General features: G+C 66.2%; 2 protein-coding genes across 2 annotated transcripts; one reads left to right on the top strand and one right to left on the bottom strand.

Moving 5' to 3' along the window:
* The first annotated feature begins 6 nt into the window (after positions 1-6).
* Positions 7-19,976, top strand: KDM6B (lysine demethylase 6B). Its single transcript, XM_066570804.1, has 20 exons — positions 7-26; positions 431-538; positions 1,339-2,095; positions 2,955-3,050; positions 3,702-3,875; positions 4,477-4,614; positions 5,492-5,686; positions 6,809-8,709; positions 9,302-9,428; positions 10,521-10,626; positions 11,367-11,572; positions 12,190-12,254; positions 12,615-12,683; positions 13,880-14,028; positions 15,091-15,205; positions 15,600-15,787; positions 16,724-16,865; positions 17,381-17,507; positions 19,038-19,208; positions 19,687-19,976. The coding sequence occupies exons 1-20, from the start codon at positions 7-9 to the stop codon at positions 19,708-19,710; spliced, it is 4,878 nt and encodes a 1,625-aa protein (XP_066426901.1). The 3' UTR covers positions 19,711-19,976.
* Positions 19,977-21,329: 1,353 nt separating this feature from the next.
* On the bottom strand, positions 21,330-23,638 carry NAA38 (N-alpha-acetyltransferase 38, NatC auxiliary subunit). The gene is made up of 3 exons (XM_066570789.1): positions 23,530-23,638; positions 22,603-22,777; positions 21,330-21,784 (listed from the first exon to the last, which is right to left on the bottom strand). The coding sequence occupies exons 1-3, from the start codon at positions 23,566-23,568 to the stop codon at positions 21,690-21,692; spliced, it is 309 nt and encodes a 102-aa protein (XP_066426886.1). The 5' UTR covers positions 23,569-23,638; the 3' UTR covers positions 21,330-21,689.
* Positions 23,639-24,558: the final 920 nt, after the last annotated feature.

Raw genomic sequence — 24,558 nt, 5'->3', positions numbered from 1 at the left:
CCAGGTATGACCCCACTGACCCCTCAGTGACCCCTCAGTGACCCCTGATTGACCCCCACTGACCCCACACTGACCCCTACACTGACCCCCAACTGCCCCCCCCGGGCCTGGCTGCCCCCCCCCAGGTATGACCCCACTGACCCCTCATTGACCCCTGGTTGACCCCTCATTGACCCCTAACTGACCCCTGATTGACCCCTAATTGACCCCCCCCATTCCCAGGGGTTTCCCCCATTCCCGAGGGTCTCCCCCATTTTTGGGGGTCTCCCCATGGTCTCCCCCATTCCCGAGGGTCTCCCCCATTCCCTGAGGGTCTCTCCCCCTCTTTTGGGGGCTCTCCCCCATTCCCTGAGGGGTCTCCCCCATTTTTGGGGGACTCTCCCCCATTTTTGGGGGTCCCCCCTCACCTCCCCTCCCCTCCCCCCCCCAGGTGCTCCTCCAGCCTCGGGCCGGCGCCGCTGCCCCCCCCCCACCTGACGCCCCCCCCCAGCAGCAATGGGGGCCCGCCCCTCCCCCACAAGGCCTTCTACCCCCCGGGGTAAGTGCTGACCCCACCCCCCCCCAAAACGTGTCACCCCCCCAAAAACAGGGTCCCAGGGGGGTCCCTATGGGGCTGAACCCCCCAAATCCCCATTCTGGGGTCCCTATGGGGCTGAGCCCCCCAAATCCCCATTCTGGGGTCCCTATGGGGCTGAGTCCACCCAAATCCCCATTTTGGGGGATCCCTTGGGGTTCCCTATGGGGCTGAGCCCCCCCAAATCCCCATTCTGGGGTCCCTATGGGGCTGAGTCCACCCAAATCCCCATTCTGGGGTCCTAGGGGGGTCCCTATGGGGCTGAGCCCCCCCAAATCCTCATTTTGGGGGGTCTCTATGGGGCTGAGCTCCCCCAGATCCCCATTTTGGGGGGGTCTCTATGGGGCTCAGATCCCCATTTTGGGGGGGTCTCTTATGGGACCGAGCCCCCCAGATCCCCATTTTGGGGGGTCCCTATGGGGCTCAGATCCCCATTTTGGTGGGGTCTTTATGGGGCTCAGATCCCCATTTTGGGGGGGTCCCTATGTGACCGAGCCCCCCAGATCCCCATTTTGGGGGGTCTCTGTGGGGCTCAGATCCCCATTTTGGGGGGGTCTCTATGGGGCTCAGATCCCCATTTTGGGGGGTCCCTATGGGGCTCAGATCCCCATTTTGGGGGGGTCTCTATGGGGCTCAGATCCCCATTTTGGGGGGGTCTCTATGGGGCTCAGATCCCCATTTTGGGGGTCCCTATGGGGCTCAGATCCCCATTTTGGGGGGTCTCTATGGGACCGAGCCCCCCAGCTGTGCCCCTGTCCCCCCAGCGCCCCCCCCCGGGCCCCCCTGGACCCCCTCCAGGGCTGTGTCCGGGCGCTGCAGCCCTGGGACCCCCCCGGCCCCGAGGCCACCCCCGAGCTGGAGGAGCCACCGAGCTGCCACCACGGGCGCCACCGCGGCCACCGCCCTGGGGACATCGGCCACCGCGCTGGGGACATCGGCCACCGGCCCGGGGACATCGGCCACCGGCCCGGGGACATCGGCCACCGCGCTGGGGACATCGGCCACCGCGCTGGGGACATCGGCCACCGGCCTGGGGACATCGGCCACCGCGCTGGGGACATCGGCCATCGCGCTGGGGACATCGGCCACCGCGCTGGGGACATCGGCCATCGCGCTGGGGACATCGGCCATCGCTCTGGGGACATCGGCCACCGAGGGGACATTGGCCATCGCTCTGGGGACATTGGCCACCGAGGAGACCTCAGCCACCGGCCTGGGGACATCGGTCACCGGCCTGGGGACCTCGGCCATCGCTCTGGGGACATTGGTCACCGGCCTGGTGACATCAGCCATCGGCCTGGTGACATCAGCCATCGGCCTGGTGACATCGGCCACCGAGGGGACATCGGCCACCGGCCCGGGGACCTCGGCCACCGAGGGGACATTGGCCATCGGCCGGGGGACATCGGTCACCGGCCTGGGGACATGGGCCACCGCCACGGGGGAGATGGCGGCCACCGCGGGGACGTCATGGGTGGCCACCGAGGGGACATCGCCGCCCGCATCGGGCGCCTGCAGCAGGTGGGGACAGCGGGGGGACAGTGAGGGGACACTGGGGGGACATCGAGAGGACATTGTGGGGACATGGAGGGGACATGGAGGGGACATTGAGGGGACACTGAGGGGACATTGCCACCCGCATCGGGCACCTGCAGCAGGTGGGGACAGCAAGGGGACAGTGGGGGAACATTGTGGGGATGGTGAGGGGACATTGAGAGGACATTGAGAGGACACTGTGGGGACACTGAGGGGACATTGTGGGGATGTTGAGAGGACACTTTGGGGACATTGAGAGGATATGGAGGGGACATTGAGAGGACATTGTGGGGACATTAAAAGGACACTGGGGCGGCATCAAGGGGACACTGAGGGGACACTGAGGGGACACTGAGGGGACATCGCCACCCGCATTGGGTGCCTGCAGCAGGTGGGGACAGCGGGGGGACACTGGGGGGACATTGAGAGGACAGTGAGGGGACATTGGGGGGACAGTGAGGGGGCATCGAAGGGACATTGAGGGGACACTGAGGGGACATTGAGAGGACATTGTGGGGACATTGAGGGGCTGGGCTGTGTCCCTGATGGCCCCACAGTTGTGGGCACAGCAGGTGACAGCGGTGGGTGGGGACATCGTTCCCAGAGGTGACACTGGAGGTGTCCTCTGTGTCCCTGGGGATGTCCCTGGGGGTGTCCCCGAGGTGTCCCCGAGGTGTCCCTGAGGTGTCCCCGTGTCCCTGGGGGTGTCCCCCTGTCCCTGAGGTGTCCCCGAGGTGTCCCTGAGGTGTCCCCGTGTGCCTGGGGGTGTCCCCGAGGTGTCCCTGAGGTGTCCCCGTGTCCCCGAGGGTGTACCCCTGTCCCTGAGGTGTCCCCGTGTCCCCAGGCCCAGCTCTGGAGTTTCCCCCCCGGCCCCGTGTCCCCCCCCCGGGCTCGGGCGCTGCCCCCCCTCCAGCAGGTCTGGAGCCTGCTGCACCCCGAGGTGAGGGGGGGGCACCTGGGGGGGCTGGGAGGGGATTTGGGGGGGGCCGGGGGGGATTCTGGAGGGTTTTGGGGGAAATTTTGGGGGGTTAAATGGGCCGGGGAAGGGATTTGGGGGTGTTTGAGGGGATTTTGGGGGGCTGGGGGAACATTTTGGGGGTGTTTGGGGAGACTTGGGGGGGGGGGCTGAGGGGGGGGGATTTTGGGAGGTTTTGGGGGAAATTTGACGGGGGGGTTAAAAGGGCTGGGGAGGATTTGGGGGGGGGGCTGGAGAGGCTGGGAGGGGATTGGGGGGGGTTGGGGAGATTTTGGGGAAGTTTGGGAGAAATTTTGGGGGGTTAGAGGGCAATTGGGGGGCTGGGGAGGGGATTTTGGGGGTGTTTGGGGAGAATTGGGTGGGGTAAAGGGGCTGGGGGGGATTTTGGGGGAATTTTGGGGGATTTTGGGAAGCATCGGGCAGGGCAGGGGGATGGGATCATGGGGGTTTTTGTTGTGGGGGGGGCACTGGGAATGGGCCCAGGCCTTACTGGGAGCACTGGGAATGGCGGGGGGGGGGGATGGGGGGGGGTGTGGGGGTGATTCCGCCCCTCCCCCCTCCCCAAAGCCCCCTCCCCTTATCCCAACCCCCCCCTTTCCCCTCCCCCCCCCCCAGAAAAGGACGTTCCCGGCCAAAAGAGGGGGGGGCGGGGCGCAGCTGAAGAGGGGGGGGGCGGCCCCCCCCGACCCCTCCCCCGCGGGGCAGCCCCTCCCCCCCGCCCAGCCCCCCCCGCCCCCCCCCGAGGAGCCGCCCCCCCCCCTCAAACGGCGCCGCAGCGGCAGCCCCCAGGTGGGGGAGGGGCGGGGGATTTTGGGGAGGGGGGGGCGGTTGGGGGTGGGGGAGGGGGCGTTAAAGGGTCCTGGGGGGGGTGGGGGGGGGAACGGGGGGGTTAAAAATGGGGGGGGGGAAAGGGGGATAATGAGGGGGGGTAAGGGGGGGGTGAAATGGGTCTGGGGGCATTAAAGGGGGTTTGGGGGGGCATTAAAGGGGATTTGGGGGCATTAAAGGGGATTTGGGGGTGAAATGGGTCTGGGGGGCTGAAATGGGTCTGGGGGGGCACTGAGGGGTCTGGGGGGGCTTTAAGGGGGAGTTGGGGGGGCTAAAATGGATCTGAGGGGTTTGGGGGTGTCTGGGGGGGCACTGGGGGTGTCTGGGGGTGTCTGGGGGGGCTCTGCGGGGTCTGGGGGTGTCTGGGGGTGTCTGGGGGGCCTCTGCGGGGTTTGGGGGTGTCTGGGGGGGCTCTGGGGGGATCTGGGGGTGTCTGGGGGGGGCTCTGCGGGGTCTGGGCGTGTCTGGGGGGGCTCTGCGGGGTTTGGGGGTGTTCGGGGGTGTCTGGGGGGGCTCTGCGGGGTGTCCCCCCCGTGCCCCCCCCTGACCCCGCTGTCCCCAGGGGGGCTGTGGGGCGCTGCCCCCCCCCGGGCCCCCCCCGGGGCCGCCCCCTCCGTTCCCGCTGCCCCCGGGGCTGTGGAGCCCCCTGAGCCCCGCAGAGACCGCCTGGGCCCCCCCCCGGCGCCACCCGGACAGACAGGTGGGGACCCCCCCCCCCCGAGTGTCACCAACCCCCCCCGAGTGTCACCAACCCCCCCCGAGTGTCACCAACCCCCTGTGTCACCAACCTGTGTGTCACCAACCCCCTGTGTCACCGACCCCCCCCGAGTGTCACCAACCCCCTGTGTCACCAACCGTCTGTCACCCCCCCAGTGTCACCCCCAGTGTCACCAACCCTGTGTCACCACCTGAGTGTGACCTGTGTCCCTTGTGTCACCAACGTGTATCAACCCCCCCCACAATGTCCCTCATACGTGTCCCCATGTCCCCGCATCCCCTGTCCCCTGCCCAGTCGCTGTCCCCTCTGTCCCCCCCATGTCCTCCCCATGTCCCCGCCATGTCCCCCCATGTCCCCCGTGTCCCCATGAACCTCTGTCCCCTGTGTCCCCCTGCGTCCCCCCCATGTCCCCATTAACCTCTGTCCCTGTGTCCCCCCATGTCCCCCCCATGTCCCCATGTCCCCATTAACCTCTGTCCCCTCTGTCCCCCATGTCCCCATGTCCCCCCATGTCCCCCGTGTCCCCATGAACCTCTGTCCCCTGTGTCCCCCTGTGTCCCCCCCATGTCCCCATTAACCTCTGTCCCTGTGTCCCCCCATGTCCCCCCCATGTTCCCATGTCCCCATTAACCTCTGTCCCCATGTCCCCCCATGTCCCCCCCCATGTCCTCCCCATGTCCCCCCATGTCCCCATGTCCCCCATGTCCCCCCCATGTCCCCATTAACCTCTGTCCCTGTGTCCCCCCCATGTCCCCCATGTCCCCCCCATGTCCCCATTAACCTCTGTCCCTGTGTCCCCCCCATGTCCCCCATGTCCCCCCCATGTCCCCATTAACCTCTGTCCCTGTGTCCCCCCCAGGAGCAGCGGCTGGTGGCCCCCCCGTTCCCGGTGCCCCCCCCCGCGCCCCCCCGGCCCTGTGTCCCCCCGGGTCCCCTCCCAAGTGACCTTAGGGCCCCCCCCAGCCGCTCACCAGCAGCACCGACCGCCTGCGTGCCTTGTGCCCCCCCCCGGGCACCCCCCCGGACCCCCGCCACCAGCACCCGCGCCCCCCGAGTGAGTGGGGACACGGGGGGGACACGGGGGGGACACAGGGGTGAGGGGACAGGGGGACACGAGGGGGATACAGGGATGGGGGGACAGGGGGACATGGCGGGGGATACAGGGGTGGGGGGGACATGGGGACATAGAGATGGGGGGACACAGGGGGGATACAGGGATGGGGGGACACGGGGGGGACAGGGGGACACAGGGGGGATGTGAGGGGGACACAGGAATGGGGGGGACATGGGGACATGGGGGGGACGTGGGGACACAGGGGGGATACAAGGGGGATACAGGGGTGGGGGGGACTTGGGGGGACACAGGGATGGGGGGACAGGGGGACATGGGGGGGACAGGGGGACACAGGGGGGATACAGGGTTGGGGGGACGTGGGGACATCGGGGGGACGGTGGGGATACAGGGGGGGATGGGGACACAGGGGCATGGGGGGACACGGGGGCATGGGGATGGGGGGGACACAGGGATGGGGACATGGGGACATTGGGGGGGATATGGGGGGACACGGGGATGGGGATGGGAGGACAAGGGGACACAGGGTAGGATGGGGACATAGGGATGGGGACACCATGGGGGGGACATGGGGACGGGGGGGGGATACAGGGATTGGGGACACTGGGACATGGGGGGGACACGGGGATGGGGGGATAGAGGGATTAGGGGGACACAGCAGGGACATGGTGGGGACACCACAGGGACACGGGGACATGAGGACAGGGACGAGGGGACACGGGGACACAGGGACATGGGGGGGACACCATGGGGACACGGGGGGATGGAGGGGCGGAGACACAGGGACATGGGGACAGGGACGGGGGACACCATGGGGACACTGGGGGGGACACCATGGGGACATGGGGGGGGATACAGGGACAAGGGGGACAAGGGGACACAGCAGGGGACACGGGGATGGGGACACAGACACAGGCATGGAGGGGGCACAGGGATGGGGGCATAAGGGGACATGAGGGGACACGGGGACAGCGGGGACGGGGGGACAGAGAGGGAGGAAAGGGGGGTACAGGAACATGGGGGGGGGACACAGGAAGGGCCCCCCCATTCCGGGTCTCACTCAGTGTCCCCCCCCTCCCCTCCTTGTCCCCAAATGTCCCCCAGGCTCCCGAGCACCGCTACCAACCTCCGGAGCCGCCGGGGCCGGGGGGGGCCAGCGGGGGGGTCCCCACCCCCCCCCACCTGCCCCCCGCCCCTCCCCCCCCCTGCTGCGCCCCCCCGGAGCCGCTCCCCGCCCCCCCCCTGCCCTGGCTGAAGGAGCCGGGGGGAGGGGGGGACCCCCTGGACGAGATCCTGTTCGGGGGACCCCCCCCGCCCAAGGGGGGGCCGGGGGGGGCCGATCCCCCTTTGGGGGGGTCCCCGGGATCTTTCCCGGACCCCAGCACCACCAGCACGGGGGGGGGAGCCCCCCAGACCCCCCCTTTCCCTTACCCGGACAAGGAGGAAGAGGAGGAGGAGGAGGAGCCCCCCCCTCCTCCCCACCACCCCCACCCCCACCATCACCAACCCCCCCCCGGCGATTTTTGGCTGGGGACCCCCCCCCACCCCCCGTTAGCGCCGCCCCCTCCCCCCCCGCCTCTCTCCGAGGGCCCCCCCGATGCCTCAGGAACCTCCCCCGCGCCCCCCCCCGCCCCCAGCCCCCCCCCCATTTCATCGGGGGTCCCCTTTCCAAAGAGCACCCCCGCCCCTCCCCCCACGCCCCCGCACCCCGAGCCCCCTCCCCCTCCTTTACCCCCCCCTCCCCCGCCCTCCGCCGACCCCCCCGGCGGGGTCCCCCCCCCCCGCCTGTTCGATTTCGGGGCCCCCCCCTTGGACGATCAGTTCGAGGAGCCCCCCGAATTTGCCAAAATCTTGCCCGACGGCCTGGCCAACATCATGAAGATGTTGGACGAGTCCATCCGGCAGGAGGAGGATGAGGGGGGGGTCACCCCTCCCCCCCCGCCCCCTCCCCCACCCCCTCCCCCACCCCCGCCCCCTCCCCCGCCCGCCCCCCCCCTCCTGGCCCGCCCCAAAGCCCCCCCTTTCGGTGCCCCCCCCCCGGGCCACGGCGACCCCCCGGACCCTCCCCGCCTTTACCCGTTCGGCAAACGGGACGACCCCAAAACCTCCCCTTTTTACCCCAAACCTCCTCCCTCCGAAAAACCCTCGGGAGCGGGGAACAGCAGCAGCGGCGGCGGCGGCACCCCCAAACCCACCCCCCCTTCCCCACGGCCCCCCACGCCCCCTCCCCAAATCGCTACCTCAGCCCCGGGCTGGGGCCCCCCCGCGCTGGCCGTGCCCCCCCCGGGCCGCAGCGAGTCGGAGGCGCTGGAGGAGATCAGCAGGGCCTGCGAGACCCTGGCCGAGCAGGCGGGCAGGCCCAGCCCCCCCTCCCCGGACACCCCCCCGAAAACGGGGCTGGGGGCTGGGAACGGGGCTGGGAACGGGGCTGGGCGCCGACATCGCCGCCCCCCCTCATCCCGGCACCACCGGGATCTGCGCCGGGGACCCCCCCGGCGCCGGCACCCCCGGAAAGAGGAGCGGGAACAGCAACAGCAGCAGCAACAGCAACAGCAGCAACAGCGCGACCGCCCCGTGCTGGCCACGCTGGACCTGCAGAGCCCCGGCGTGCAGGAGAAAGGGGGGGGACCCCTCCTCCCCAGGCTGGAAACGAAAGGGGGGACCCCCCCCCAAAACAACACCACCACCACCGCCACCACCAACCCCCCCAACACCGCTCCCGTCCCCGCGGGACCCCCGCCCGCCCTGGTCAGCTCGGCCGACCTGCTGAAGCTGCGCTCGCTGGGCGAGGGGCCCCCCAAAGAGCTCAAGATCCGCCTGATCAAGGTGGAGAGCGGCGGCGCCGGGGGGCCCGGGGGGATCCCCGGCCTCGCCGGGGGCGGTGGCAGCGGCGGCGGCGGCGGCGGTGACGCTTTGGTGGCCTCGGAGGCGGCGGAGCCGCGGGGGCTGCCCCTGGCCCAGCTGACGATCCGGCACAGCGCGGCCGAGGTGGTGCGGGCCAGCAAGTGAGTCTGGGGGGGGTGGGGGGGTCTGGGGTGGTTTTGGGAGAGGGTTAAGGGGGGGGGGGGGGTCACGGGGTGGTTTGGGGCTTATCTGGGGAGGAATCGGGGTGGTTTTGGGGTGGTTTGGGGCAATTCTAGGTGTCCCACCGTGGCTGCCCCCTCAGGCAGGTGTGGCTGAAGGGGCCGTTCCGAGGTGGGGATTTGGGTGGTTCTGGGGGGATTTGGGTGGTTCTGGGGGGATTCTGGGGGGATTTGTGTGATTCTGGAGGGATTTGGGTGATTCTGGGGGGATTTAGGGGGATTTGGGTGATTCTGGGGGGATTCTGGCGGGATTTGGGTGATTCTGGGGGTATTTTTGGGGTGATTTGGGGCATTCCTGGTGTCCCACTGTCACTCCCCCTCAGGAAGGCGCAGTTCAAGGGGCCGTTCCGAGGTGGGGATTTGGATGATTCTGGGGGGATTTTGGGGTGATTTGGGTGATCCGGGGGGGATTTTTGGGGGGATTTGGGTGATTCTAGGGGGATTTTTGGGGGGATTTGGGAGGTTCTAGGGGTATTTTTGGGACGATTTGGGGTACCCGGGGTGTCCCCCGCAGGCAGGCGCGGCTCAAGGGGCCCTTCCGCGAGTCCTACCTGTGCCCGGCGCAGTCGGTGAAGCCGCGAATCGACGCCCGGGAGCAGCTGCCCCGCGACAAACTGAACCCGCCCACGCCCAGCATCTACGTGAGTGCTCATTGGCTGCTGCCCGCGGCCCCCCGGCTGCTCATTGGCTGCTGCCCGCGACCCCCTGGCTGCTGATTGGCTCCCTGGATGGGTTCCCTGGCTGCTGATTGGCTCCCTGGATTGGTTCCCTGGCTGCTGATTGGTTCCCTCAGTGGGTCCCCTGGCTGCTCATTGGCTCCCGGATGGGTTCCCTGGCTGCTCATTGGCTGCTACCCGCGCCCCCCTGGCTGCTGATTGGCTCCCTGAATGGGTTCCCTGGCTGCTGATTGGCTCCCTCCATGGGTTTCATGGTTGCTGATTGGCTCCATGGTTGGGTCCCCTGGCTGCTGATTGGCTGCCTCTGAAGGGTCCCAGGGTGTCCTCTCTGCTCATTGGCTGGTGGGAAGGGTGGGTCCTGCTTCCTGATTGGCTCCCTGGCTGGTTTTCTTGATTGCTGATTGGCTCCCTGCTGGGGATCCCAGGGTGTCCCCTCTCCTGATTGGCTGGTGGGCATCCTTGATGCTGATTGGCTCCATGGCTGGATCCCTCCCCTCCTGATTGGTCCATCCAGGCAGCTCTTTGTTGATTGGCTGCCAGAAGGGGACGGATCTGTCAGAGCATCTCTGACTGGCCAGTGGGACAGGAGACGCTCCTGATCGGCCAGCGGGTGGGGGCAGAGGATCCCTGCTGCTGATTGGCTGCCAGATCGTGGCCTTTCAATCCTGATTGGCTGGCACACCAAACCATCTCAGTCCTGATTGGCTGGTTGGTTAGGCTACCTGAATCCTCATTGGCTGGAGAACCGTGAACCAGGCCATCTCCATCCTGATTGGCTGATGCCCCAAACCATTTCCATCCTGATTGGCTGATGCCCCAAACCATCTCCATCCTGATTGGCCGCTGACACGGTCGTTGGGGGGATGTGGCATGCTGTGATTGGTCCCTGTATGAGGCTGCTGGGCCCTGATTGGTCCTTGTGTGATGGTGCTGCGCTGTGATTGGTCCCTTTTCCGAGTGCTGGCTGCTGATTGGTCCCTGCCCAAGGGTGGTGGGCTGTGATTGGTCCCTTTGTCGGGTGCCGGTCTCTGATTGGCCGCCGCTGTTCCCGCCCAGCTGGAGAGCAAACGCGACGCCTTCTCCCCGGTGCTGCTGCAGTTCTGCACCGACCCCAAGAACCCCATCACCGTCATCCGGGGCCTGGCGGGGTCCCTGCGCCTCAGTGAGCACCCCAAAAACACCCCAAAAACACCCCAAAAATACCCCAAAAACCCCATATCCCTTAAATCCCCCATGGATCCCCCCATCACCGTCATCCGGGGCCTGGCGGGGTCCCTGCGCCTCAGTGAGCACCCCAAAAACCCCAAAAACACCCCAAAAACACCCCAAAAACACCCCAAAAACCCCAAATCCCTTAAATCCCCCATGGATCCCCCCATCACCGTCATCCGGGGCCTGGCGGGGTCCCTGCGCCTCAGTGAGCACCCCAAAAACCCCAAAAACACCCCAAAAACACCCCAAAAACACCCCAAAAACCCCAAATCCCTTAAATCCCCCATGGATCCCCCCCATCACCGTCATCCGGGGCCTGGCGGGGTCCCTGCGCCTCAGTGAGCACCCCAAAAACCCCGAAAACACCCCAAAAATACCCCAAATCCCCAAAAACCACCCCTGTCCTTGTCCCCATCCCACCCCTGTCCCCTTCCTGACCCCATGACACCCCCCAATCCCCCCGGACACCCCCAAAATGGCCCCAAACCCCCAAAATGACCCAACCCCGGTGTTTTTCTGGCAGACTTTGGTCTGTTCAGCACCAAGACCCTGGTGGGGTCCCCTTGTCCCTGTCCCTGTCCCTGTCCCCATTTAACCCTTTCCATCCCCATAACACCCCCCAATCTCTGTGGTAACCCCCAAAATGACCCAAACCCCCAAAGTGACCCAAACCTGGTGGTTTTTTTTCAGACCTGGGTCTGTTCAGCACCAAGACCCTGGTGGAGGCCAGCGGCGAGCACGCGGTCGAGGTGCGCACGCAGGTGCAGCAGCCGTCGGACCAGAACTGGGACCTGTCGGGGACGCGCCAGGTGTGGCCCTGCGAGAGCAGCCGCTCGCACACCACCATCGCCAAGTACGCCCAGTACCAGGCCTCCTCCTTCCAGGAGTCCCTGCAGGTGAGGGACGGGGACAGGGGACACTCACAGGACATGGGGACACACCCCGGGGACAGGGGACACACCTTGGGGACAGGGGACACAGCAGGGACCCCACACCACCATCGCCAAGTACGCCCAGTACCAGGCCTCCTCCTTCCAGGAGTCCCTGCAGGTGAGGGACGGGGACATGGGGACATGGTGGGGACATGGGGACCCTCACAGGACATGGGGACACACCTTGGGGACAGGGGACCTGCCAGGTGTGGCCCTGTGACATCAGCTGCTCGCACACCAGCATCTCCCAGTACCAGGTGTGCTCCTTCCAGGAGTCCCTGCAGGTGACAGAGAGGGGACACAGGGACAGGGGACACAGGGACAGGGGACACAGGGACAGGGGACACGGTGGTGACAGCACAGGGGACAGAAGGCTCAGGGGCACATGGGGGTTCCAGGGGACTCGTGTCCTCAAATGTCCCCAAGTGTCCCCTGGTGTCCCTTGGTGTCCTGGAGCCCCCAAAATGTCCCCAAGTGTCCCCTGGGATGCCTGGCTGTCTCTGGAATGTCCCCAAGTGTCCTGAGGTGGCACCTGGGGGCTGAGGTGACACCAGTGTCCTGAGGTGGCACTGTCCCCACAGGAGGACAAGGACAGCGAGGATGAGGAGGCCGAGGAGCCCGACAGCACCACCGAGACCCCGCCCAGGTGGGGCCACCCCCTGTCCCCTCTTGGGGACATCCTGGGGGGGACAACGTGTCACCCCCACCCGGAGGGAGGGTCCCAATGTCCCCAAGGGGTCCTGGTGTCCTTTGGAGGGTCCCAATGTCCCCAAAGGGGTCCTGGTGTCCTTTGGGGGATCCCAATGTCCCCAAGGGGTCCCTGGGGTGTCACTGTGTCATTGAGGGGCGCCCCAATGTCCCCAAAAGGTCCCCAGGATGTCCCTGTGTTCTTGGGGGGGTGTCCTGGTGTCCCCAGGGATGTCCCCAAGCCCTGGGGGGGGTGGGGGGTGACACATCCCCCTTGGGGACCCCGTGCCCGCCCCCCGTGACCCCGTGTCCCCCCCAGCCCCCCCGACCAGAAATCCCACCAGATCATCAAGTTCGGGACCAACATCGACCTGTCGGACGCCAAGAGGTGACAGCGGGGACAGCGGGGACACTGGGGGACAATGGGGGGACAGGGGGGGGACAGCGGGGGGACAGTGGGGGCAATGGGGGACAATGGGGGACAGTGGGGACACCGGGGGACAGCAGGGGCAATGGGGACACCTGTGGGACAGCTGGGGGGCAGTGGGGACAGCAGGGGACACCGGGGACACTGGGGGACAATGGGGACACTGGGGGACAATGGGGGACAATGGGGACACTGGAGGACAGTGGGGCACAGCTGGGGGACGGCAGGGACAACGGGGGGACAATGGGGTGGGGACACCTGGGTGACGATGAGAGGGGTCAGGGTCACCTGTGGGTGCTGCAGGGACACCTGGGTGACAGTGGGGGGCTCAGGGTCACTCTCAGGTGACAATGGGGGGCTCAGGGCCCCTCTCAGGTGACAATGGGGGCTCAGAGCCACTCTCAGGTGACAATGGGGGCTCAGAGCCACTCTCAGGTGACAGTGGGGGGCTCAGAGCCAGTCTCAGGTGACAATGGGGGTTCAGGGCCACTCTCAGGTGACAATGGGGGGGCTCAGGGCCACTCTCAGGTGACAATGGGGGCTCAGGGCCCCTCTCAGGTGACAATGGGGGGCTCAGAGCCACTCTCAGGTGACAATGGGGGCTCAGGGCCCCTCTCAGGTGACAGTGGGGGGGTCAGGGCCACTCTCAGGTGACAATGGGGGGCTCAGAGCCACTCTCAGGTGACAATGGGAGGGTCAGGGCCACTCTCAGGTGACAATGGGGGGCTCAGGGTCACTCTCAGGTGACAATGGGGGCTCAGGGCCCCTCTCAGGTGACAGTGGGGGGGTCAGGGCCACTCTCAGGTGACAATGGGGGGCTCAGAGCCACTCTCAGGTGACAATGGGAGGGTCAGGGCCACTCTCAGGTGACAATGGGGGGCTCAGGGTCACTCTCAGGTGACAATGGGGGCTCAGGGCCCCTCTCAGGTGACAGTGGGGGGGTCAGGGCCACTCTCAGGTGACAATGGGGGGCTCAGAGCCACTCTCAGGTGACAATGGGAGGGTCAGGGCCACTCTCAGGTGACAATGGGGGCTCAGGGCCCCTCTCAGGTGACAGCGGGCGGGTCCCAGGTGCCAGGGCGTGGCTGCCCCGGGGCGTGGCTCCCCCCGGGCCGGTGCCACCCCCCGGGTGACGCAGGTGTCCCCTGTCCCCGCAGGTGGAAGCCGCAGCTGCAGGAGCTGCTGAAGCTGCCGGCGTTCATGCGCGTCTCCTCCACGGGGAACATGCTGAGCCACGTGGGCCACACCATCCTGGGCATGAACACCGTGCAGCTCTACATGAAGGTGCCCGGCAGCCGCACCCCCGGTGAGGGCACACCTGGGCACACCTGGGAACACCTGGGGAACACCCATAACACACCAGGGCACACCCATAACACACCTGGGGAACAGCCATAGCACACCTGGGGAACACCTGGGGAACAGCCATAGCACACCTGGGGGCACCTATAACACACCTGGGGAACACCTGGGGAACACCTGGGCACACCTGGGGAACACCTGGGGGCACCTATAACACACCTGGGCATGAACACCGTGCAGCTCTACATGAAGGTGCCCGGCAGCCGCACCCCCAGTGAGTGACACACCTGGGGAACACCCAAAACACACCTGGGAACACCTGGGAACACTTGGGGGCACCCATAACACACCTGGGCACACCTGGGGGGCAGCTATAACGCACCTGGGGAACACCTGGGCACACCTGGGCATGAACGCCCATACCATACCTGGGGAACACCTGGGGGGCACCTGGGAACACCTGGGGAACACCTGGGCACATCTGGGGGCACCTGTAACACACCTGGGCAACACCTGGGGGCACCCATAACACACCTGGGCACACACCTGGGGGCACCTACAACACACCGGGGCACACCTGGGAACACCTGGGGAACACCCATTACACACCTGGGCACACCCATAACACACCTGGAAGCACCCAAAACACACCTGGGGAACACCCATAACACACCTGGGCACACCTGCACACACCCCTGGGACACACCTGGGCACACATCTGGGGGGGCACCCTACCACACCAGGGGACACCTGGGCACAGCTGGGGAACACCCAAAACACACCTGGGGACACCTGAGTACACCTGGGGGATTTTTTTTTTTTGCTTTTTTTTTAGGAATTTTTCCAAATTTTTTTAAGGGATTTTCATGCGATTTTCTTTTTTTTTATTTTTGCTTTTTTGGGGGATTTTGTTGGGATTTTTTTTTTTTTTTTGGTGGGAGGTGACAAAAACCCAAAACCAGCAGTGGGGGGGGGGGGGGGGGACACCCGATCTCAGCGTCCTGGGGGTAGTGGGGTCAGCGGGGGTGGCACACGGTGACGGTGACGGTGGCAGCGTCCCCCGCAGGCCACCAGGAGAACAACAACTTCTGCTCGGTGAACATCAACATCGGCCCCGGCGACTGCGAGTGGTTCGCGGTGCACGAGCACTACTGGGAGACCATCTCCGCCTTCTGCGACAGGTGGGCGGGGCCTGCGTGGAAGGGGGCGTGGTTTGAATAAAAAGGGGCGGGGTATGCATAAAGAGACCACCACACAATAATTGCTATTAATTATTGGGGGTGTGGCCTTATAATCTATGGGTGTGGTTCTACATGGGGGCATGGCAAAGTGCAGTGGGCATGGCCTGATCCATGGGTGTGGTTCTACATGCGGGCGTGGCCAAGTGCAGTGGGCGTGGCCTGATAATGTATGGGTGTGGTTCTACATGGGGGCGTGTCCAAGTGCACTGGGCGTGTCCAACCCCTCTCTCTGAGCCCCAGGGATCAATTCAGGATTGGTCGGGTGGAGCGGGCGTGGCTGCGCGGGCGCGTCCGGGTGTGGGCGGGGCTGTCTCTGACCACGCCCCCGGCGCAGGCACGGCGTGGATTACCTGACGGGCTCGTGGTGGCCCATCCTGGAGGACCTGTACCGCTCCAACATCCCCGTGTACCGGTTCGTGCAGCGCCCCGGGGACCTGGTGTGGATCAACGCCGGCACCGTGCACTGGGTGCAGGCCACGGGCTGGTGCAACAACATCGCCTGGAACGTGGGGCCGCTGACGGGTGAGGGACACAGGGACACTGAGGGGACAATGGGGACAATGGGGGTGACAACAACATCGCCTGGAACGTGGGGACACTGAGGGGACATTGGGGACAATGGGGGTGACAACAGCATCGCCTGGAACGTGGGGACACTGACGGGTGAGGGACACGGGGACACTGAGGGGACATTGGGGACAATGGGGGTGACAACAACATCGCCTGGAACGTGGGGCCGCTGACGGGTGAGGGGACATGGGGACATTGGGGACATTGGGGATACTGGGGACACTGGGGACACTGGGGACATTGAGGGGAACAACATCGCCTGGAACGTGGGGCCACTGACAGGTGAGGGGACATGGGGACACTGAAGGGACATTGGGGACAATGGGGACATTGAGGGGAACAGCATTGCCTGGAACATGGGGCTGCTCACTGGTGAGGGGACATGGGGACATTTGGGACATTTGGGATATTGGGGAAATTGGGGATACTGGGGACACTGGGGACACTTGGGGTGACACTGGGGGCATTGGGGACACTGAGGGGACATTGGGGACAGTGAGGACACTGGGGGGAACAACATCGCCTGGAACGTGGGACTGCTGACGGGTGAGGGGACACTGGGGACACTGAGGACATTGGGGACATTGAGAACTCACTGTGGGTGCTGCCAGGTGATGGCGTTGGAGCATCCTGGGGGTGTCCGTGTGTCCCAGGGGTGTCCGTGTGTCCCGGGGTGTCCGTGTGTCCCGGGGCTGTCTGTGTGTCCCAGGGGTGTCCGTGTGTCCCAGGGCTGTCCGTGTGTCCCGGGGTGTCCGTGTGTCCCGGGGCTGTCTGTGTGTCCCAGGGCTGTCCGTGTGTCCCAGGGCTGTCCGTGTGTCCCGGGGCTGTCCGTGTGTCCCGGGTGTCCCCAGGGGCGCGGTGCCATCCCCGCTGTCCCCCTGTCCCCAGCGTACCAGTACCAGCTGGCCCTGGAGCGCTACGAGTGGAACGAGGTGAAGAACGTCAAGTCCATCGTGCCCATGATCCACGTGTCCTGGAACGTGGCCAGGACCGTCAAGATCAGCGACCCCGACCTCTACAAGATGATCAAGTGAGCGAGGGGACACCTGGGGACACCTGGGGACACCTGGGGACACCTGGGGGGGGAGGGACGTGGACAGGGTGGGGATGGGGACACAGCGGGGCAGGGGGACTTGGTGGCTTGGGTGCCCCGTGGTGGGTGGGACCCTGGTGACAGTGACGGTGTCCCCGACAGCGGGTGACAGTGCCCCTGGTGATGGTGTCCCCAACAGCGGGCGACAGCGGGTGACAGTGCCCCTGGTGACAACGCGCTTGTCGTGGGTGGCAGGGGGTGACAATGTCCCTGCTGATGGTGTCCCCAACAGCGGGTGACAGTGGGCGTCAGGTGACATTGTCTCTGGTCACAATGCCCTTGGGGTGGGTGCCAGGGGGTGACAATGTCCCTGGGGAAGGTGTCCCCATGGTGGGTGCCACAGGTGCCCCAGATGTCCCAGGTGCCCCAGGTCCCCCAGATGTCCCAGGTCCCCCGGCTGCCCCAGGTGGCCCAGGTGGCTCAGGTGTCCCCTCGTGTCCCCTCTGTCCCAGGTACTGCCTGCTGCAGTCCATCAAGCACTGCCAGGTGCAGCGCGAGAGCCTGGTGCGCGCGGGGAAGAAAATCGCCTACCAGGGCCGCGTCAAGGACGAGCCGGCCTACTACTGCAACGAGTGTGACGTGAGTGCCAGCAGCGCGGGGACAGGGCTGGGACACCGCCACGGGGCTGGGGACACGGCTGGGACACTGCCATGGGGCTGGGGACAGGGCTGTGGCACTGCCATGGGGCTGAGGACACGGCTGGGGACACTGCCATGGGGCTGGGGACAAGGCTGGGACACTGCCATGGGGCTGGGGACAGGGCTGGGACACTGCCACGGGGCTGGGGACACGGCTGGGACACTGCCATGGGGCTGGGGACAGGGCTGTGGCACTGCCATGGGGCTGAGGACACGGCTGTGGCACTGCCATGGGGCTGAGGACACGGCTGGGACACTGCCATGGGGCTGGGGATGGGCTGGGGACACCGCCACGGGGCTGGGGATGGGCTGTGGCACTGCCATGGGGCTGGGGATGGGCTGGGGACAGGGCTGTGGCACTGCCATGGGGCTGGGGACACGGCTGGGGACACTGCCATGGGGCTGGGGACAGGGCTGTGGCACTGCCATGGGGCTGAGGACACGGCTGGGACACTGCCATGGGGCTGGGGATGGGCTGGGGACACTGCCATGGGGCTGGGGATGGGCTGTGGCACTGCCATGGGGCTGAGGACACGGCTGTGGCACTGCCATGGGGCTGAGGACACGGCTGGGACACTGCCATGGGGCTGGGGATGGGCTGGGGACAGGGCTGTGGCACTGCCATGGGGCTGGGGACATGGCCTGGTACTGCCATGGGGCTGGGGACACGGCTGGGACACTGCCATAGGGCTGGGGATGGGCTGGGGACACCGCCACGGGGCTGGGGATGGGCTGTGGCACTGCCACGGGGCTGGGGATGGGCTGGGGACACTGCCATGGGGCTGGGGACATGGCTGGGACACTGCCATGGGGCTGGGGATGGGCTGGGGACACTGCCATGGGGCTGGGGACAGGGCTGGGACACTGCCACGGGGCTGGGGATGGGCTGGGGACACCGCCATGGGGCTGGGGACACGGCTGGGACACTGCCATGGGGCTGGGGACAGGGCTGGGACACCGCCACGGGGCTGGGGATGGCACTGTCACACCCCTGGGCATGGCTGTGGCACTGTCACACTGCTGGGGACAGGGCTGGGACACCGCCACGGGGCTGGGGACACAGCCCTGGGGTGGCCTTGGCCTTGTCCTTAGCCATGGGGTGTCCCTGACCACTCCCCTGACCATGGGCTGTCCTGGGGCACCCACTGACCACTCCCCTGGCTGTCCCTGTCCCTGTCCCCCCACTGACCATTCCCCTGTCCCTGTCCCCTCACTGACCACTCCCCTGTCCCTGTCCCCCCACTGACCATTCCCGTCCCTGTCCCCCACTGACCATTCCCGTCCCTGTCCCCTCACTGACCACTCCCCTGTCCCTGTCCCCTCACTGACCGCTGCTGTGCCCTTGTGCTGTCCCTGTCCACTCCCCTGGCCCTGGGCCGTGCTGGCCACGCTGCCCTGTGACCGTGTGGTGTCCCCGTGCGCTGCGCTGACCCTGCCCTGTCCCCCGTGTCCCCCGTGTCCCCGGGCGCAGGTGGAGGTGTTCAACATCCTGTTTGTGACGAGCGAGACGGGCGGGCGCAACACGTACCTGGTGCACTGCGAGGGCTGCGCGCGGCGCCGCGCCGGGGGCCTGGCCGGCGTCATCGTCCTTGAGCAGTACAAGACCGAGGAGCTGATGCAGATCTACGACGGCTTCACCCTGGTGAGCGCACCTGGGGACACCTGGGGACACCTGGGGACACCTGGGGACAACCTGGGGGCACATGGGGGCAAGCTAGGGACAGGTGGGGATACACCTGGGACAGATGGGGACACAGCTGGGGACACACCTGGGACAGGTGGGAGGGCTGGGATACACCTGGGGACACCTGGGGACACCCTGGGGACACCTGGGGACACAGCTGGGACAGCTGGGGTCACATGGGGGCACACCTGGGGCAGCTGGTGGCACATGGGACACCTGGGGACACACCTGGGGCAGCTGGGGGACAGCGAGGGACACACCTGGGCACACCTGCACACACCTGGGGACAGCTGGGCCAGCACCACCCTGGGCTGGGGACACACCTGGGGACACCCAGGGGCTGGGGACACCTGTGTGGGCACCGTCCCCTCCCGGTGTCCCCAAGGGGGCGGTGCTGAGGTGACCCCACCCCCCCCGTTCCCCTCCCCCCCCCCAGGTGACGCCGCCGACCCCCAGATGAGTCCAGGGCCCCCCCCACGGCGGGGGAGGGGCCAGGGGGGGCCCCGCCCCTCCCCCCCCCACGAACACTTTTTATTTATTCACGGAGAAATCGCCCCAAAAATCGTCTGGACCTGGACGGACAAGGACAAAGCTTTGGGTGGAAAAACTCCAATTTTCTACAGAAATCCCCATTTCTAGGATTGACAAAGCCCCTCCCCCCGCGGGGGGGATGGGGGGGTCTCTCTGCTGCCCCTCCCCCACCCCCACATTTTGGGGGCTCCGAACTCTGAGGGGGTTGGGGGGGGAGGGGAGGCTTTGCCCCTCCCCCCTCATTTTGTGGGGGGGGGGTTCGTGCCCCTCCCCCACCACAAGGGGGAGCCTGGGGGGGTCCCCGCCCCCTCCCCTCAGCATTAAAGGGGGGGAGGGGCGGGGGGGGAGGGGCACTTTTATTGGGGGGGGTCGGACCCCTTGCCAAGATTCAACCAAAAACTCGCCCCGCCCCCACCAGCAGCCGCCCCTCCCCCCCCATACGGGTCCGGGCCGGGGGGAGGGGCACGGGGGGGTGGGGGAGGGGCAGGATTTTTATTGAGGGGGGGGAGGTGCCCTCCCTCTCCGCCCCTCCCCCCTCGCGGGGCGGGGCTCAGGTCTCTACGGGGGGGGAGGGGCTCCCCCCCAACCCATGGTGCAAAGGGGGGAGGGGCCTGTGCTACCCCTCCCCCCCAAAAAGGGGGGGCGGCAGGAGCCCCCCCGCGGGGGGAGGGGCCTTGGGGTGCCCCTCCCCTCCCCCCCCTTTCCCCGAGCCTCCTTTTGGGTTTTTTTTGCTTTTTTTTGTAAATGATTTTTTGTTGTTGGTTTTTTTTTTCCTTTTTCTTTATTTTTTTTCCTCTTTTTTAATTTATACGCGGGGAGGGGGGGGGAGGGGTCGCTTTATTTATTGGGGGGGGGTCCCCGACTCCCGAGGGGGGGGGAGGGGAGGGGATGGGGGGGAGGTTTTTGGTCACCGTGACCCCTCCCCCCTCCCCCCCCTTGTCCCCATCACCCGGTGACCCCTGACCTTTGTGGGGGGAGGGGCGGGTGTGTGTCCCCCCCCTCGCCCCGCCCCCACCCCACCCCCCCTCCCCCCATTATGGTGCTGGGCCCTGCGGCCGCCCCACCCCTCCCCCCACCCCCGTATCCCCCCTCCCCCCCCCGCCGGGACCCCCCCCGGTGTTTGCGGGGGTGGGGGAGGGGCGGGTGCTCCCCTCCCCCCCCCAGAAGCTATTTTGTACCTGAGATTAAATTAATGGCAAAGCCCGACGGCTCCGTGGGGGAGGGGCGGGGTTTGGGGAGGGGGGAGGGGTCCGGGGCAGTGGGGGAGGGGCCCTGATGGGGCAGGAATTGGGGTGGGGGGGCTCAGGAAATGGGGGGGCAGGAACTGAGAAGGGGTCAGGAAATTGGGGAGGGGGCGATGGGGACACCCACGAGCATCACACGGGGACGGCGGCACCAAGGGGGGGCTTTAATGGGGACCCCCAAACCCCCCAGGGACATATGGGGGGGGGGGGGACCCAAAGCCTTGGGGGGGTCATCGAGGCACTGGGAGGGGGGAGGTCCCCAAGTGGTTTTGGGGAGGGGCCATCAGGTTTTGGGGTCCATGGGGGGGTCTCTCAGGTGGTTTTAGGGTCCATCTGGTGCTTTTGGGGTCTCTCAGGAGATTTTGGGGTCCATCCGGTGTTTCTGGGGTCTCTCAGGTGGTTTTGGGGTCCCTCAGGTGTTTTTGGGGTCCCTCCGGTGTTCTTGGGGTCTCTCAGGTGGTTTTGGGGTCTCTCAGGAGATTTTGGGGTCCATCCGCTGTTTTTGGGGTCCATCCGGTGTTTTTGGGGTCTCTCAGGTGGTTTTGGGGTCTCTCAGGAGATTTTGGGGTCCATCCGCTGTTTTTGGGGTCCATCCAGTGGTTTTGGGGTCTCTCAGGAGATTTTGGGGTCTCTCAGGTGTTTTTGGGGTCCACCCTGGGGTCCCTCAGGGGTAGGGGGGCTCCACCTCGATGGACACAATGTGGTGCCCGGGGACCATGGCCAGCCCCAGAACTCGGGGTTCACTGCCCGGGAACGCGTCTGGAGAGGGGAGAAAAGGGCTCAGAACCCCCCCCAAAAAACCCTAAAAACACCCACGACCACCCAAAAAGAACCTGAAAGACCCCTGTGAAAAAACCCCCAAAAGTCCCCACAAAATACCCCCAAAGACCCCATTAAAAATCCTCTGAAGGTCCCCCCAAAAAACCCCAAAGGCTGCCCCAAATAAGCCCCAACTTCCCCCCTGAAAAACCCCAAAAATCCCCACAAAAAACCCGGAAAGACCCCCGTAAAAATCATCTGAAGATCCTCCCAAAAAACCCCAAAGATCGCCCCAAATAAACCCACACCCACCTCCCCAGACCCTCAGAGCCACCCCAAAAAAACCCAAAAACCCCCTTAAAAAAACCCCAAAATTCCCTAAAAAAAACCCCCAAACCTCCTAAAGACCCCCTAAATACCCCAATAAACTCCTAAAAAAACCCAAAAACCCCAAAAACCCCAAGGCCCCCCCAGGACCCGCAGCTTTCAGGAACTCCTGAGCCCAGCCCAGGATCCCGTTGCCCTGGCAGTCAGAGCTCGGGGATGTTCCTACCCCTCTCAGATCCTCAGAATCCCCCCAAAACACCCCAAAACCCCCCCCAAAACTCCCCCAGGACCCCCCAAACTCCCTCAGAACCCCCCAAATCCTCCCCAGGACCCTCCCAGACCTGCGGCTTTCAGGAACTCCTGCGCAGAGCCCAGGATCCCGTTGCCCGGGCAGTCAGAGCTCGGGGATGCTCCCACCCCCCTCAGACCCCCAAAACACCCCAAAAATCCCCCAGAACACCCCAAAAAAACCCCCCAGGACCCCCCCAGACCTGCGGCTTTCAGGAACTCCTGCGCCGAGCCCAGGATCACGTTGCTCTGGCGGTCCGTGCACAGGAACGCCCCCACCAGGGTCCGCCCGTCGGACATGCGGATGCGGAGGCTGCGGTTCAGCAGCGCCTCCAGACGCTGCCGCCCCCGGGGGGGCCCCGCGACCCCCGGCCCGGCCTGGGGGGGACGGGGGGGAACGGGTGAGACCCCCCCGGAACAGCCGCGATGGGGCTGGGGAGGAATGCGGGGACCCCGGCCACAAAAAACCCACCCAGCACCTATGGGACCCCCCAAAAAAACCTCCCAGAGCCCCAAAATAATCCCCAGTTCCTATGGGCCCCCCAAATCTCCCCCAGTCCCTGTGGGACCCCCACAAAATCTCCCGCAGCCCCAAAATATTCCCTAATCCCTATGCCCCCTCTCCCCAAAACTACCCCAGCCCCAAAACACCCACCCAGCACCTATGGGACCCCCCAAAAACCTCCCCCAAAATATTCCCCAGTCCCTATGGCTTCCCCAAACCTCCCCCAGCCCCAAAACTCTCCCCAAGCCCCTCTTCCCCCACCCCCTCAGCCCCTATGGACCCCCTAAACCTCCCCCAGCCCCAAAAATTCTCCCCCAGTCCCTATGGCCCCCCTAAACCTTCCCCCAGCCCCCGTGGCCCCCCATAAACCCCAGATCCCCCCCACATCTCCCCCAGACACCCCCACAACCCCCCCGGTTCTCAGTCCCCCCGCCCCTCCTCAGGCCCCGGCCCCACCGAGCCCTCAGAGCCCCCCGAATCTCCCCTCAGGACCCTGCACCGCCCCCCAGCTCCTCCTCCGGTGCCCCCAGGATCCATAGGGCAGCCCTGCCGCGCCCCCAGTCCCTCAGACACCCCAAATTCTCCCCAAATTCTCCCCAAATTCCCGCCCGCGCCCCCCACTCACGGCCGGGCCGGCCCCCGCCTCCTCCGGCGGATCCGCCATGATGGCGCCGCTTCCCGGCAGCCCTGGCGCGGCACAGGGGGGCGGAGCTACGGACTACAGCTCCCGGCGTGCACCGCGCGGCAGCGATAGCGGCTACAGAGCCGTGACTGCATCTCCCAGCACGCACCGCGCGGTAATAGAATGGAATAAACACAAGGACTACGTTTCCCAGCACGCCCCGCGGCGCGCAGGGCCGGGGTTTCCGGCGGCGTTGCCATGGCGACGGGCGGCGCGGGCTCGGCCTGAGCGGCCCCGAGGTGCGGGGAGGGGGCCCTGAGGGGCTGGGGGGGCTCAGGGGGGCCTGGGGGGAGCTGTGGGGGTCGTGGGGGCCGTGAGGGGTCGGGGGTCCCCTTTATGGGGGGGCGGGGTCTCCCCTCCGTGACCCCCCCAAACCCAGGCGCGCCCCCTCCTCCTGCAGGCCGCGGGTGATGACGTCACCCCAGAGGGGAAGGGGGACCCCCGAACCCCCCTCCCCAAATTTGCGGCTCAGGCCCCCCCCCCCGCCCCATTGGGGTCTGCCCTTGTCTGGGTGGGTCCCTCTCTGGGGGGGGTGCCCCCAGTTTTGGGGGCCAATTGTGACTTTTTGGAGCCCGAATAAATCGGAATTTGTGCGAGGAAGGTGCGGTGGAGCGTGGGGGAGGGGACACACTCGGGGACAGCCCTTGGTGACAATGGGGGGGGTTCCCGGCTGTCCGTGTCATCTGTCCGTGCGTCTGTCTGTCCGTCTCACCTGTCCGTCACCTGTCCATGCGTCTGTCTGGCCATGTCACCTGTCCCTGTGGCTGTCACCTGTGTCTGTGTCACCTGTCCCTGTGTCTGTGTCACCTGTCCCTGTGTCTGTCTGTCTTTCTGTGTCACCTCTCCATTGTGTCCCCTGTCCCCCGTCCCTGTCCTCGTCCCCTGTCCCCATCCCTGTCATTGTCCCCTGTCCCCATCCCCATCCCCTGTCTCTGTCCCCATCCCTGTCCCTGTCCCTACCCCTGTCTTTGA

This window comes from Molothrus aeneus, unplaced genomic scaffold (genome assembly GCF_037042795.1).
Source record: "Molothrus aeneus isolate 106 unplaced genomic scaffold, BPBGC_Maene_1.0 scaffold_30, whole genome shotgun sequence".
Lineage (NCBI taxonomy): Eukaryota > Metazoa > Chordata > Aves > Passeriformes > Icteridae > Molothrus > Molothrus aeneus.
This window is presented reverse-complemented; position numbering and strand designations above follow the sequence as displayed.